The 14,560-nt window shown below is 34.7% G+C and overlaps 1 protein-coding gene across 4 annotated transcripts in view; it reads left to right on the top strand.

The window, feature by feature from the left end:
• Positions 1-14,560, top strand: part of Mgat1 (alpha-1,3-mannosyl-glycoprotein 2-beta-N-acetylglucosaminyltransferase) — a 118,033-nt gene that overhangs the window by 84,058 nt on the left and 19,415 nt on the right. For all 4 annotated transcript variants that reach the window (XM_067081563.1, XM_067081544.1, XM_067081534.1 and 1 more), the window contains 2 exons: positions 10,703-10,934; positions 13,652-13,742. In XM_067081563.1, coding sequence (XP_066937664.1) covers positions 10,703-10,934; positions 13,652-13,742 — 323 coding nt within the window. The remainder of the gene's footprint in view (positions 1-10,702; positions 10,935-13,651; positions 13,743-14,560) is intronic.

Here is a 14,560-nt window from a genome sequence, read left to right as displayed (position 1 = left end):
AGCAAGATAAAAAAAGAAACCTGGACTGAGATTTAATTGAAAAATATTCTCTCTAAAGGAAAGTTAAAGAAAAATGGAAATAATAGATGAGCAGCAATGAAATATATCTGGGGATCCCTTGGCTCTACTCCATATAGGGCACATGCATGGCATACTGTAGATATTATTTAAGGTTCTTTGCTGTGTCCGTTTGGCACCAGCTGCATTGGTGTTTGCTTTTTACTTTCATCTGCTCCCTTTGGTCTCTTACCAGCTCACTGCCCAAATTCTTGAACTTTACACTTGGCTCTAATTTTCACATTATACTTAAGTAATCCACTTGAAGATGGTCTTTTGTACCTCTGCGTTTCTTGCAGCATCCTTTTTGCTTCCTAGGTATGGTGTTTGTTTCCTTGTGGGAGTTGAACTGCTCCTCACTCAGGATTCATGTTGTTAAATTCCCCATGACTCATCGGGCAAGTGATAGGCCGTAAGTTACTAACCACACTTCCTTTTTCTTGGTCTTTTTGTACTAACGTTCTGCCTGTTGTCATACAAAGTGTTACATCCTTTTGATCTACACATTCCTGTACAAAATTAAAATCCGTAAACAGGTAGGGATTTTTTTCATTTCCAGTCATTGTTATCTTCACCTTCTGACATCCCCTCCAATTGAGAATTTGCACAGAATTGCACAAGTATTAGTTCAGAACACAATGTAATGAAATAAGGATATTGTAAAATATAAATGTATGATAATTTATTTAAAACTTTGAATAGAAGGACATTACAGGTACTGTATATATTGAAAAACTGCTAGTTTCACATGTTTATGGTAAGTAATGATTACTGTGCATTTTGCAACCTTCTGGTTATTTTTTGTACATGTTAGTAAAAGATTATTCTGGCTCTTCTGTATGACTTGAGTGGCTTTTGTCAAGAAATATTATTTATTCATGATTTTGGATTGATCTTTCAGTAATCTTCCATTTCAAGCCAAGTTAAAGGATTTAAGAGCTACACATGATGATTAGCATTCACTTATACAATAATGTCTTAATACAAGAACTGTATAGTGGAAGTAAGTCAGCACAAATATAATATAGTTAGGGAGAAGACCCTCTTTCAAGCAAGTAGAATTAAAAGTAATGGCTGTGTCTGCTACATTCAACTTATTTGGAGTTTTCAGTCATTCTGATAATTAATTTTTCTGTCTTCATTCTGCCAGTAACTCTTGTGTTTATCATTCCTTCATGAATGGAGAGATAAATGGTTGCTGACTGATGTTCTTTTATTGGAAAATAAGACTAGATTAACTTTGACATAGTCTTGGTGTGGTAATTGAAATGTGGTGTGGGTTGTCCTTAGGGCTATGCTCCCTCAAATATCATTCATTTTGCTTCTAGGACACATTTTGCTCAGGCTACACTGTACATAATCAGGTAAAAAGATGAGAATAGACTGTTCTGTCACAGTGAGTTCTACTCCTTATGTACAGGATGTTTGGCAGGGGTAGGATGCTTTCCGGCCACTGATTGTCATAGGAAGAAATCTCTTATTATGGTACAGGTTGACAAATTCCTTAACTATAATCCCTGTAGGGGGATGGTGCCATCATTGCCCCTCGTGGGTTGCACCGTAGGCATCACTAAAGGTTCTTTGCAGCATCCCTTCGGCTCCTAGCCTCAACCCCTTTCATTCCTTTTACTGTACCTGCGTTCATATAATTTTTCATCCATCTTGCTATCCACCCTCTCCCAACAATTATTTCTTGGTGCAACTGTGAGGCTTTCCTCCTGATACACCATATGACAATAAGCGAAAATTGCCGATTATAAAAAATCGCCACTTGTTGGCGCCAATAACCACTAAAGCCAATTTGTATTGGCGCCAATACGCATATTATTAGATAAGAGGGAATCAGCGCGAAAATCGCCGCGATTTTCGTTTAGAACAGACGCTTGGGATCGGCGTTAACCGGGGACTGCCTGTAGTATAGTTGTATTTAAAATAATGGTAATTTTATTAAAACTTGGTATTACTTACAGTACTACAGACACCACCCTACTTACAAACATTCAACGTACAAACATTCAGAGATACAAACAAACAGGATCACAAATTAAAATTGTGTTCAGAACGCTCCCTTGTGTCACCTGTAAGTTCAAATTTTGTTTTGCAACCCTATTCTGTACATACAGTACTGTATTATTGTGTTTTAGGATGAAAAAACATACAGGACTTTATTGATTTTATATCATACTGTACTTAAATAGGCATGAAGAGTAAATTAACCAACTTATAACAATTCAACATACAAATGGCTGTCCGGAATGTAACTCGTTTGTAAGTAGGGTTATGTCTGTGTAAGGTATATGCCCATAATTCCGGGGGTTAGGGACCACAACCACCCGCGATAAGCAAAAATTTGTGTTGAGTTGGTATCCCCCTCTAAAAACACTTATAACGGGCTATTTTAATAGTTCAAACACCAAAGACCCCCCCTTCTGAAAATGCTTATAACTGCCTTTTTAATAGTTCACTGCCTGTTTTACTAGTTCAAACACTGAATATACCTTAAACTATAATCCTAAAACCCTTTAATATAATTTCAGAGTCTTACAACATTACCCTTAAAAATGTATAGCTCACAGCTACGGGTGAAAACTACATAATCAGGTTACCCCTATATTCAGGCAGAGTCATTTTCTCTCATACAGTATTGGAGCTGTGCTGTTTTCTTTTTTCAGATAGGGAAAACATTGGGAATTCACAAGTAGAGTTAAGTACTATACATACTTAAATATATTTAAATATGCATTGAAAAATATACCAAATTATAAATGCAATCAACAGTGATAAAATATTCTCTTGTGTATGTACATGTTACAATGATTTACTAATTTTCAAATATTAATATTAATGTAAACAGCAAAATATCAATAAAATGTTTTTTCACTTACAGAATCCATTTATACTGTATTATTATATTGATCTGTTATCATAGTCATTTGTATGAAAAAAAGATCATCCCAACATTTGTAATGTTTAGTTCTCAGAATCAGCTGATTGACCCTACTGCTGAAACAATTAGGAAAATAATTTTTTAGTTGCTAAAAGAAACGAATGTATCAATGGAATTATTTTTAAGTTTGTACATAAACTTGTATGATACAGTAATTCATATTTCATTGAGAGAGAGAGGGAGAGAAAAAAAAACTGAGGTGTTTACAATTGAAGTCTCAGCACAGTAGCTAGGGACAAGACTTGACAATCATGGTTAAACTAGCTGGGGAGGAAAGTATAATTTTGTGTTGTCTGCATATGAAATTCGGGCTTTAAATATTTTTATGGTGATTAGAGATAAAACATCAACAGTGATAAACTATTCTCTTGTGTACTGTTATAATATGTAATAATGAAGTACGGTGTATGTAAACAATATACCATAGTGTAGGCTAAGCTAATTCTTGTTTGTTATTCAGTTTCTCTTTGTATTAAATTATCATAAGTCACTATGCATGAACCTCCAGAATTAGCTGATATTCATAATTACTATACATTATATGTAAAGTATATTTTTATAGTGTAGGCTAGGCTACCATATATGTATACAGTACATGGCACCAATACCTAGTGTAGGCTAGGCTATGTTAGAATCACGTTTTGTTATTTCTTACGTTTTTTCCAACAAACGATGGTTTTTTTTGGAACCTAACCCCATCGTAAGTAGGATAATACCTGTATAAGCATTTTTAGTTTGTTTTGTGTGTGTTTGAACTATCAAAATAGGCAGTTCTAAGTGTTTTTAGAAGGGTTCTAAGTATTCACTGGTTTTAGCTATTCGCGGGGGCCCGGGTGGTACACATCCCCCGCGAGTAAGGGGTGTTTACTGTATATGTAAAATATATAAATATAAAAATATATATATATATATATATATATAGAGAGAGAGAGAGATATTGTATATATATATATATATATGTGTGTGTGCATATATATCTGTCTATCTTTCTATCTATCTATCTGTATCTATATCTATATCCCTGGTCATTGGCAGGGGTTCTGTTTCAACAGCCTGACGATAAGCGAAAATCACCAATAACCGAAAATCAGTGATTTTCGATGCTTATTGGTGCCAATAACTGGGTACTGGAGCCTCTGTTAAGTATGTGAATGGCACTAGTACCCAATTATTGGCGTTGATAAGCAGAAACTGGCGATTTTCGGTGCTGAAAATTGCTGATTTTCGTCTCTAGACAAGCCAGCCCAGTAAAACTGCATTGCCGATAACCAGGAACTGCCTGTAGTGATTTTGTGGAATTTTAATTTAGCATTTTATTGATATTTTTGTGTGTTTTCATTGATATTAATATTTTAAAATTGTAAATCTATTTTTATCATAAAAAGTGTATTTAGTCATGAAAATAAAATTAAAATACAGTAATTAGTGAATATTGCTCTACAAAAAAAATTCACAAATTAATGAATTTTCCGCAATATATTCGGAGGTAAGTTCCACAGAAAAACCCGCGATTAACTGAAGGCGCGATTGCTGATCCGCAACCTAGCTGGGACCCACCGTACCCAATTATATTGCATGTATTAGTATCATTTTATCATATAGAATACAGGATGAACATTGCTGTGATGCTCCACTTGCATTCTGTTAATGCTTTCATTTTCAAAATTGACTAAGTACTACCAACATCATCATTGTCATTAGATGCTAAATTAAACATAATTCAGATATATTTTCTTGTAAATTAACCCTTAAACGCGTACTGGACGTATCATACATCTACTAAAATTGTCTGTTGGGTGCCAAGTGGGCGTGCGTGCCGTCGTCGACTACAAAAAATTTCAACCTTGGTCAACTTTGACTCGACCGAAATGGTCGAAAAAAATGCAATGTAAGCTAAAACTCTTACATTCTAGTAATATTCAATCATGTACCTTCATTTTGCAACAAATTGGTAGTCTCTAGCACAATATTTCGATTTATGGTGAATTTTTGAAAAAAACTTTTCCTTACACCAGCGTGATAACTCGGCGAAAATTTCAAATTCTTTCGTCATTTTGTCGTAATTTTTGCACTGTTTTATATTAGCCGTTACATAAAGTTTCATATATGAAAATGTGCGCAATTTCATGTAAAATACAGCAAAATAAAACCCATAGTTGTAGCTTTTATCAGTTTGAAATATTTTCCATATAAACCCGATAACTGCAAAATTTCAACCTTCGGTCAGCTTTGACCCGAAATGGTAAAAAAATATAATTGTAAAGCTAAAACTCTTACATTCTATTAATATTCAATCATTTATCTTCATTTTGCAACAAATTGGAAGTCTCTAGCACAATATTTCGATTTATGGTGAATTTTTAAAAACTTTTTTCCTTCGTCCAGCTCCAGAAATTCTTTAAATCACGTTAATAATGTTTGCGTTTTATATTAGTCGTTACATAAGTTTTATATATGAAATGTGCGCAATTTCATGCTCAGAATACAACAGAAAATAACTCATGGTTGTAGCTTTTATCAGTTTTGAAATATTTTCATATAAATCACAATAACTGCCAAATTTCAAACCAGTCAACTTTAACTCGACGAAATGGTAAAAAAACGCAATTATAAGCTAAAGCGCTTACATTCTAGTAATATTCAATCATGTACCTTCATTTTGCAACAAACTGGAAGTCTCTAGCACAATATTTTTGATTTATGGTGAATTTCTGAAAAAAAACTTTCCTTCGTCTGCGTCAAATGCTTTCGGCGAACATCTGGAAATTCTTTTGTCCGCGTTGTCGTAATGTTTGCATCGTTTACATTGATCGTTACATAAAGTTTATATATGAAAATGTATGCAATTTCATGTAGATACAACAGAAAATAGCTCATGGTTGTAGCGTTTATCAGTTTTGAAATATTTTCACATAAATCACGATAACTGCCAAAATTTCAACCTTCTGTCAGCTTTAACTCGACCGAAATGGTCGAAAAACAATGTAAGCTAAACTCTTACATTCTAGTAATATTCAATCATTTACCTTCATTTTTGCAATAAATTGGAAGTCTCTAGCACAATATTTCGATTTATGGTGAATTTTAAAAAAATTTTCCTTCACGTCCGTGGTAACTCGGCGAACATCTCAGAAATTCTTTTGTCACGTTGTCGTAATGTTTGCACTGTTTTATATTAGTCATTTACATAAACTTTTACATATGAAAATGTGTGCGTTTCATGTAAGAATACAACAGAAAATAACTCATGGTTGTAGCTTTATCAGTTTTGAAAATATTTTCATATAAATCACGATAAATAGAAAACATTCACCTTTGGTCAACTTTAACTTTCGACCGAAATGGTCGAAACTGCAATTATAGCTAAAACACTTACAGTCGAGTTATATTTAATCAATTAAGCAATTTTTTGAACAAGCGCGAAGTCTCTAGCACAATATTTGATTTATGGTGAATTTTGAAAAAAACATTTTTTATGTCCATCGTTACAAATTCATGCATCATTTGTGATAATATTTTCTCTGTGTTGCTTTGATCGTTTAACAATTTGTTATATACCAAAATCATCATAATTTAGTGTATTACAATACAAGAAAAAAATAACCCGTTAGCTTTAACGTTTTGCTCCTGTGTGATTTGTATAAAATTATATATGAAAATTTTTTTCGCTGTCATATATTTTCAATATTTATATATGATAATCATATTTTTTCATTTCTGATGGTTGCAGACTAAACTTCAAGCAATGACAAAAGGAGCTAAAATGAACTCTTAATCTTGAAAACTAAGCGTGCTGTGATTTTTTTAAAAAACTTTTTTCCTCTTGGCGCTAATAACTCTCGACGCCGCCCGGCATACAGAACGTTTTTGTAAATGAAACTCGGCGTTTAAGGTTAACAAAGTAAGGTTTAAAAGATGCCTCTTATTTCATTTATAAATGCAGTACATTTTAAATGAAGTAACAGTATGATTTCACCAGTTTTTAGACAGTGCTTTTGCCTGTTCCAAAATGTTTCGCAGCCAGTAACCTACATATTAAATTTAATGGTATACTGTACTTTCTTTAGACCTTCTCCATTGTGTGATGCTCTATATATGGAAGTTACCTTTGAGAATAGCACTTTTTAACAAATTGAAACTGTACCACAACTCTTAATAAATGTGCGATGGTTATGGTAACTAACATCAGCAAACAGCTGTTTCCAGATTTGGTTGTGTATGTTAGTTCTTGCTGTTGTGCATGAAATGATAGGTCTTTGTTAATTATAAGAAATTCAGTAGTAATGAATTATTAGACAAGCCACAAGCGTGGTACGCCTGGTGCAAAGTATGCATGGTACTTGGTATAGCTGATGAAATCATGTTTTTTGGACAACATTTTGTGGGTTTTGGATAAAGAACTTCCTCGTAAGCCAAAATCAACTGTAATGGTCTCTACTGCAGCCTTGCTGAGAGGCAGGGCTCATGTACTGAGTCATCTGTTGATATTTTCCTGCAAATATTAAGACTAGTTGCCTGGGTGCTTACAGTATTTTGGTTGTGCTGGTATGGTTCTTGTATGGGAATGCCATCTCTTTAGGGTGTTAGGGTTGTTTTCTTTCACAGGTCTGTTTGATTCATGAATAATAGGGTGCCTGATGTTGGTGGGTAGGAGGAAAATTTCCTGTATGGTATTTAGGGAGGGCTTTTCCTGCTATATAAATAGCAACTCCAAAAAGCACCTTGGGTGCTTAGTCTTTCTGATTACAGGCAGTTCCTGGGTTGCTACGGGGGTTCTGTTCCGACGCCGTGTTGTAAGCTGAAAATCGTCATAACCAGAAATATTGTCGAAAATTGTAAGAAAACCTCACTCTTAATCCTTTTGGTGTCTTGAAAATGATGCAACTTGCATTTTTATTGAGTTTTTCATATAAAAACCTCTAAATTTTGACCATTCTGCTGTTTTGGAGCCAAACTTCTTCCGTCGGATCGGCATCAGACTGGCGTTGTCTGAAATATCATAAAAAATCATAAGAAAACCTTACTTTTAATCCTTTGGGTGTTTTGAAAACAACTTAACTTGTATTTTTATTGAGTTTTTCATGAAAAAAACTATATTTTGACTGTTCTGCCGTTTTGGAGCCATATTTCTTGCATCAGACCAGCGTTGTCTGAAATATCATCGAAAATCATAAGAAAACCTTACTTTTAATCCTTTGGGTGTCTTGAAAATGAGATAACCTGCATTTTTATTGAGTTTTTCAATAAAAACCTCCAGATTTTGACCATTCTGCCATTTTGGAGCCATATTTCCTCCACTGGATCAGAGTCATAAACTCGGAACATACCTTGTAACCCTGGGAAATAATTTTTGACGAATATATTTGAAGATTGCTGTAAACTCGGAACAGAGTAAGCCAAGTCCGTCATAACCTGGGGACTGCCTGTACTTCCATATTCCCAACTATTAATGTAGTGTCAGTGTATTATGCCATTCTAATGGTTTTTTTTTAAAGCACATTTAATGTGACAGGATATCCTGTTGGCCAGTTTCTTAGTGTTCATAGAGCCCTTTGTTGGCCGAGTTGGTTGAGCTTCAGACCGTCATTCGATGGGCAGGTTCGATTCCATACCCGGCTGATGAAGATTAGAGGAATTTATTTCTGGTGATAGAAATTCATTTCACAATATAATAGTTGGATTCACAATAATATTTCTGTAGGTCCCGTTGCTATGTACCTTGGTGGTTCTTAGCCCGTAAAATAAGTGTAATCCTTCGGGCCAGCCTAGGAGGCTGTTAATCAGCTCAGTGGTCTGGTAAAACTAAGCTATACTTACTTTTTCTTAGTGTTCATGACAACTTAAGAACTGAAGCATCCACAAACTGAGCATTTGAATTAGTTCATTTTAGTCTGTTTCAGATCTCTCAGTCGTAGAGCTGGGTTTTTTTCATGATTAGCTGTTTTGGTAGTATATGACAAAGTCAATCCATGTGTTGATGCCAATGGTAGAGACACTGTTGGTGATGATGCTCTTTATGACATACATAAGCGAGATCATTATAGTTAAGATTTTGCTTTATGAAGAATTCTTGCTATCCAGTCAGTAAGCGAGATTCTTTCCTCAGCAATCATCCTAATGGGTAGGACTCTCCATGATAGACCAAACTACTCTTGTCTTTTGCCATTACCATACTCAGTAGAGCCTGTGTGTCGCATGTCTTCAAGGCAGAAGTGCTGTAATGACTCCGGAACTAGAATAACTCTAAGGATGACCCACACCTAATTTTCAATTACCAGACCAAAACCTCATTGAAGTTTAACCCTTAAACGCCGAGCCTCTATTTACAAAAGTGTCTGTCGTATGCCGGCGGCGTTTGGGAGTTAGCGCCGAAGCGGAAAAAAAGTTTTTTCAAAAAATCACAGCACGCTTAGTTTTTAAGATTAAGAGTTAATTTTTGGCTCCTTTTTTTTTTGTCATTGCCTGAAGTTTAGTATGCAACCATCAGAAATGAAAAAAAATATGATTATCATATATAAATATTGAAATATATGACAGCTCAAAAAAAAAATTTCATATATAATTGTATACAAATCGCTGTAAAGCAAAGCGGTTAAAAATAGTTATTTTTTTTTTTGTTTGTACACTAAATTCGATGATTTTGGTATATAACAAATTGTAAAACAATCAGAGCAACACAGAAAATATTATCACAAAATGATGCATGAATTAGCAATCATAGCGGACGTAAAAAATTTTTTTTTAAATTCACCATAAATCGAAATATTATTGCTAGAGACTTCCGTTTGTTTTGCAAAATGAAGGTAAATGATTAAATATTACTAGAATGTAAGTTTTAGCTTACAATTGCGTTTTACATTCGGTCAGTCAAGTTGACCGAAGGTTGAAATTTTGGCACTTATCGTGATTTGTATGAAAATATTTCAAACTGATAAATGCTGAACCATGGGTTGTTTTTTGTTGTATTTTACGTAATTACACATTTCATATATATAAACTTTTATGTAGCGGCTAATGAAAAATGGTGCAAAATTATGACAAATGACAAAGAATTTCTGAAATTTCCGGCCAAGTTACCAGCGGACATCAGAAAAGGTTTTTAAAATTCACCATAAATTGAAATATTGTGCTGAGACTTCCTAATTTGTTTGCAAAATGAAGGTAAAATAAATTTGAATATTACTAGCATGTAAGATTTGGCTTACAGTTGCATTTTCGATCATTTAGTTGAGTCAGAAGTTGACAAAGGTTGAAATTTTTTATGAAATCAAGCGTACGTCGTCGGCGCAACAGACAATTTTAGTTGGCGTATGAAATGCGTCCAGTCGGCGTTTAAGGGTTAATCAGTTATAGCATATTGTTTTCCAATAAAAGATTCCCAATCAGCTGCTGTTTAGGTCTCCATTCATGGAGAAGGATATACATATGAGAGTTACTGGCAGAATGCAGTAACAGAAAAAGTAGGATCAGGAAGTTTGAAAAGAATATATAAATTGAATTTGGCCAACTAAGCCATTACTTTTAACTCTTATTCCATAAATGTAACACTTAATTGTATGTAAAATGTGCTGTTGTCTTATATGAATTTTTAGTACTGTACTTGGAATGGAATTGGAAATGAGTAAAATCCATTGTATGGCTTATTTGAATTTTTTTTTAATTTTTGTCACTGATAATGAATTATTTCTGTTTCATTAGGTAAACCAAACTTGGTCGATATAAAAAATGGAAGCAGCATATTATATAGGACAGATTTCTTCCCTGGTTTGGGATGGATGATGACCAAAGAGCTGTGGGATGAGCTTGGCCCCAAGTGGCCTAGGTCATATTGGGATGACTGGGTTCGTGCTCCAGAACAACGCAACAACAGAGCTTGTATTCGACCCGAAGTGTCGCGGACCCGTACTTTTGGAAAGAAAGGCGTTAGCAAGTAAGTTGACTTTTTTTTTTATCTACAGTATATAAATTGCTTTGATGAAAGTACAGAGGAAAATATCATAGACTGTTTATATGTAAGACATTGAAATATGCTTATTACTTTTTAGGAGGTACTTTTTCTTCAGGTTATGCTACATTCATAAAGAAAGGAGGAATTTTACCTTTAGAAAAAATCAATCCTTGTACCACGTTATTTCTTTATGTTGAAGTCTGATAACTGACTGTTAATTCAAAGCCATTAATTATAAAACAGCCGTAATCAATGTAGATCACATTGAGGTGCATGAAGAAAAACTTACCAAAGAAAAGTATTCCAGGATGCATCTTAGCCAACAAATGGTCAATATGAATACTCTGTTAATAGTAAACAGTATTGGTAAGATATGCTGCCATTAGCTCAGGACTTATCAGCAGTGTTTCTTCTCCATTTAGCATTGTAGTGTTCACAGGGTTTCATTTTCAGTATTTTGACATTTCATTTTCACTTTTATAATATTTAATTATTTTTCTGTGTGAGTTAGCTTTTTGGCAGGCAACCAACATGTTGTCCCTTTGTTTCTGTGAGTCCTGCTACTCTTCTGTTTCATTAGGTGGGGTTCATTGCTTGCCCAGTTTGTTGAGGCATTACAAGGCCTTATTTCCTCTCTCACAGTAATAGTTACCTTTGGTATTCCATTTTTTCTCAGTGTATTACATGTTTATATTTATGTTTGATATTTTGTGTTTTTGGCATTTTACTCCCATTATTATTATGCCTCAATATATTTATGCAGGCAAGGATAATAAGTCTTGGTGCACCTTTACGTCATCCTTGGAGCAAGACTCCTATTTACAAAGCTCTTCTTATTGGGAAATGTTTTCTCCTATCATTACTAACACAGTTTGCAAGGGATGGTCCAAACAACAGTGGTAAAGAAACACCTTGCCTCATGTTATCAGTTCATTCCAAGTCACAAAACTTGAGTCTCCCCAAATGGAGTAGTACCATTAGTGAACCTTATGTGGTGCACTGTAGGACTTACTAATTTACTAAAAGGCGTTTGTAGTGTCCTTTTGGCCCCTAGCTGCATCCAGTTTTTATCCTTTTACTTTACCTTCATTCCCTCTTCCTTTCTTAGTTGCTTTCCGACACTTGTAACTGTTACAACTGAGTGCAACTGTGGGGATTTCTTCCAGTTTATCTTTATATCCTTGTACTTCTTTTCCTTTGTTTTCTAGATTTTTATCTTGCTGTCAAAATACTCCAACTTTATGGGCAGGGACCCAGGATATTTCAGTGTTTTCACCAGATTCAGGATTTCTCTTGATTCCCATATGGACAGGGACCCAGTATATTTCAGTGTTTTCACCAGATTCAGGATTTCTCTTGATTCCCATATGGATAGGGGCCAGTATATTTCTGGGTTTTCACCAGATTCAGGATTTCTCTTTATGCCCATATGGACAGGGACCCAGTATATTACAGGGTGTTCACCAGATTCAGGATTTCTCTTATTTCCATAGCAGGACCCAATATATTACAGGGTGTTCACCAGATTCAAGATTTCTCTTTATGCCCATATGGGCAGGGACCCAGTATATTACAGGGTTTTCACCAGATTCAGGATTTCTCTTTATGCCCATATGGGCAGGGACCCAGTATATTACAGGGTGTTCACCAGATTCAGGATTTCTCTTTATGCCCATATGGGCAGGGACCCAGTATATTACAGGGTTTTCACCAGATTCAGAATTTCTCTCTATGCCCATATGGACAGGGACCCAGTATATTACAGGGTGTTCACCAGATTCAGGATTTCTCTTTATGACCATGTGGACAGGAGCCGAGTATATTACAGGGTTTTCACCAGATTCGGGATTTCTCTTTATGCCCATATGGATAGGGACCAGTATATTTCAGGGTGGTCACCAGATTCGGGATTTCTCTTTATGCCCATATGGACAGGGACCCAGTATATTTCAGGGTTTTCACCAGATTCAGAATTTCTCTTTATGACCATATGGACAGGGACCCAGTATATTACAGGGTGTTCACCAGATTCAGGATTTCTCTTTATGACCATGTGGACAGGGGCCAAGTATATTTGAGGGTTTTCACCAGATTCAGGATTTCTCTTTATGACCATGTGGACAGGGGCCAAGTATATTTGAGGGTTTTCACCAGATTCAGGATTTCTCTGTATGCCCATAGGGATATGGCCTCTGTATATTTGAGGGTTTTCATCAGATTCAGGATTTCTCTTTATGACCATGTGGACAGGGACTCAGTATATTTCTGGGTTTTCACTAGATTCAGGATTTCTCTTTATGCCCATATGGACAGGGACCCAGTATATTTGAGGGTTTTCACCAGATTCAGGATTTCTCTTAATGCCCATAGGGATAGGGCCCCAGTATATTTGAGGGTTTTCACCAGATTCATGATTTGATGTTCACTGAAAAAAATTCCTGTGGTGGCATATTATTTATAATCTTAGTTCTGCGATGAAAATAGAAGGCATCATTTAGAAGATAATTGGTTCATTTTACTATGGATATGGCAGTAAATCCTATACCTTATAGATTTGGAACCATCAGTATAAATTGTGGATTTTTTTTTTAGATTGGAGTGCCATAATTCAACCATGGGTTTTGATCTGCATCTTTATAGAACATAATTGTGTTTCTATGATATTTACAAACTGTGTAATTCTCTTTTCATTTTTTCAGTGGACTCTTTTATGAGAAGTACTTAAAGCAGATCCATCTCAATGAAGTCTTTGTTCCTTTCACAAAGCTGAATCTCACTTATCTAATAAAGGTTTGTATTTATAGTGTTTTGATTTTGACAATTCCAGATATTTGTTAGTGATAGCTTTAAAAATGCAATTTGATCTGTATTTTTTAAAAATTTCATTGCCTTTTTTTCATTGCATCATAAAATTTCTATTGGTGACAAGGTGATCTTATAGTAATTTAGTGTTTCTCTTAGTTTTAAGGATGTCTGTCTTTATATTTTTTGTGTAATAATTTATCCATTATATGAATTTAAACACTTATTTGTTTAAGAAAAGATCAGTTGTTAGAACAAAAGAAGCAAAAGTATAATGAAAAATGAAAGGATCAGAAAAAAGAACAATAAATTTCATAGTTTATTATGGGATAAAAAGACACAAGATGGTGATGGGTACGCATCACATTTGTAGTACTTCGGTGAAATCATAAAGCATTTTACCAACACAGCAAACCTGGACTGAAGACCAGGTTGAAGGTTAGGACCTTAATGAGTTCATCTCCACCAGTTCTTTAACTATCATGTTTCTATTTTTAAGAAAATATCTCCCCTATGTCTCCTTTTAGTAAAAAGCAAACTGATGGAATGAGAAAAATTTGCAATCATTGTGTTGAGAGCTGGAGGGTAAGTCATTTGAAAGATAAATTTCATTATTTTTGACAGATTATTTTTTGTTTTGATATCACTCATAATTATCATCATTATGAAGTCACTGAGTCACATTTCTATACTTACTGGGCTCACCCTAAGAATTTTTGTCATGATTGAGAGGTGGAAATTAAAGCAAGAAGTTGGTAATCCTAGTAAGAAGGGACCTGAGGGAACAGTTGAAGTGCAATAGATAG

Source organism: Macrobrachium rosenbergii, chromosome 3, assembly GCF_040412425.1.
Source record: "Macrobrachium rosenbergii isolate ZJJX-2024 chromosome 3, ASM4041242v1, whole genome shotgun sequence".
NCBI lineage: Eukaryota > Metazoa > Arthropoda > Malacostraca > Decapoda > Palaemonidae > Macrobrachium > Macrobrachium rosenbergii.
Note: the sequence above shows the minus strand (reverse complement) of the source record. Positions and strands in the feature narration are given on the sequence as shown.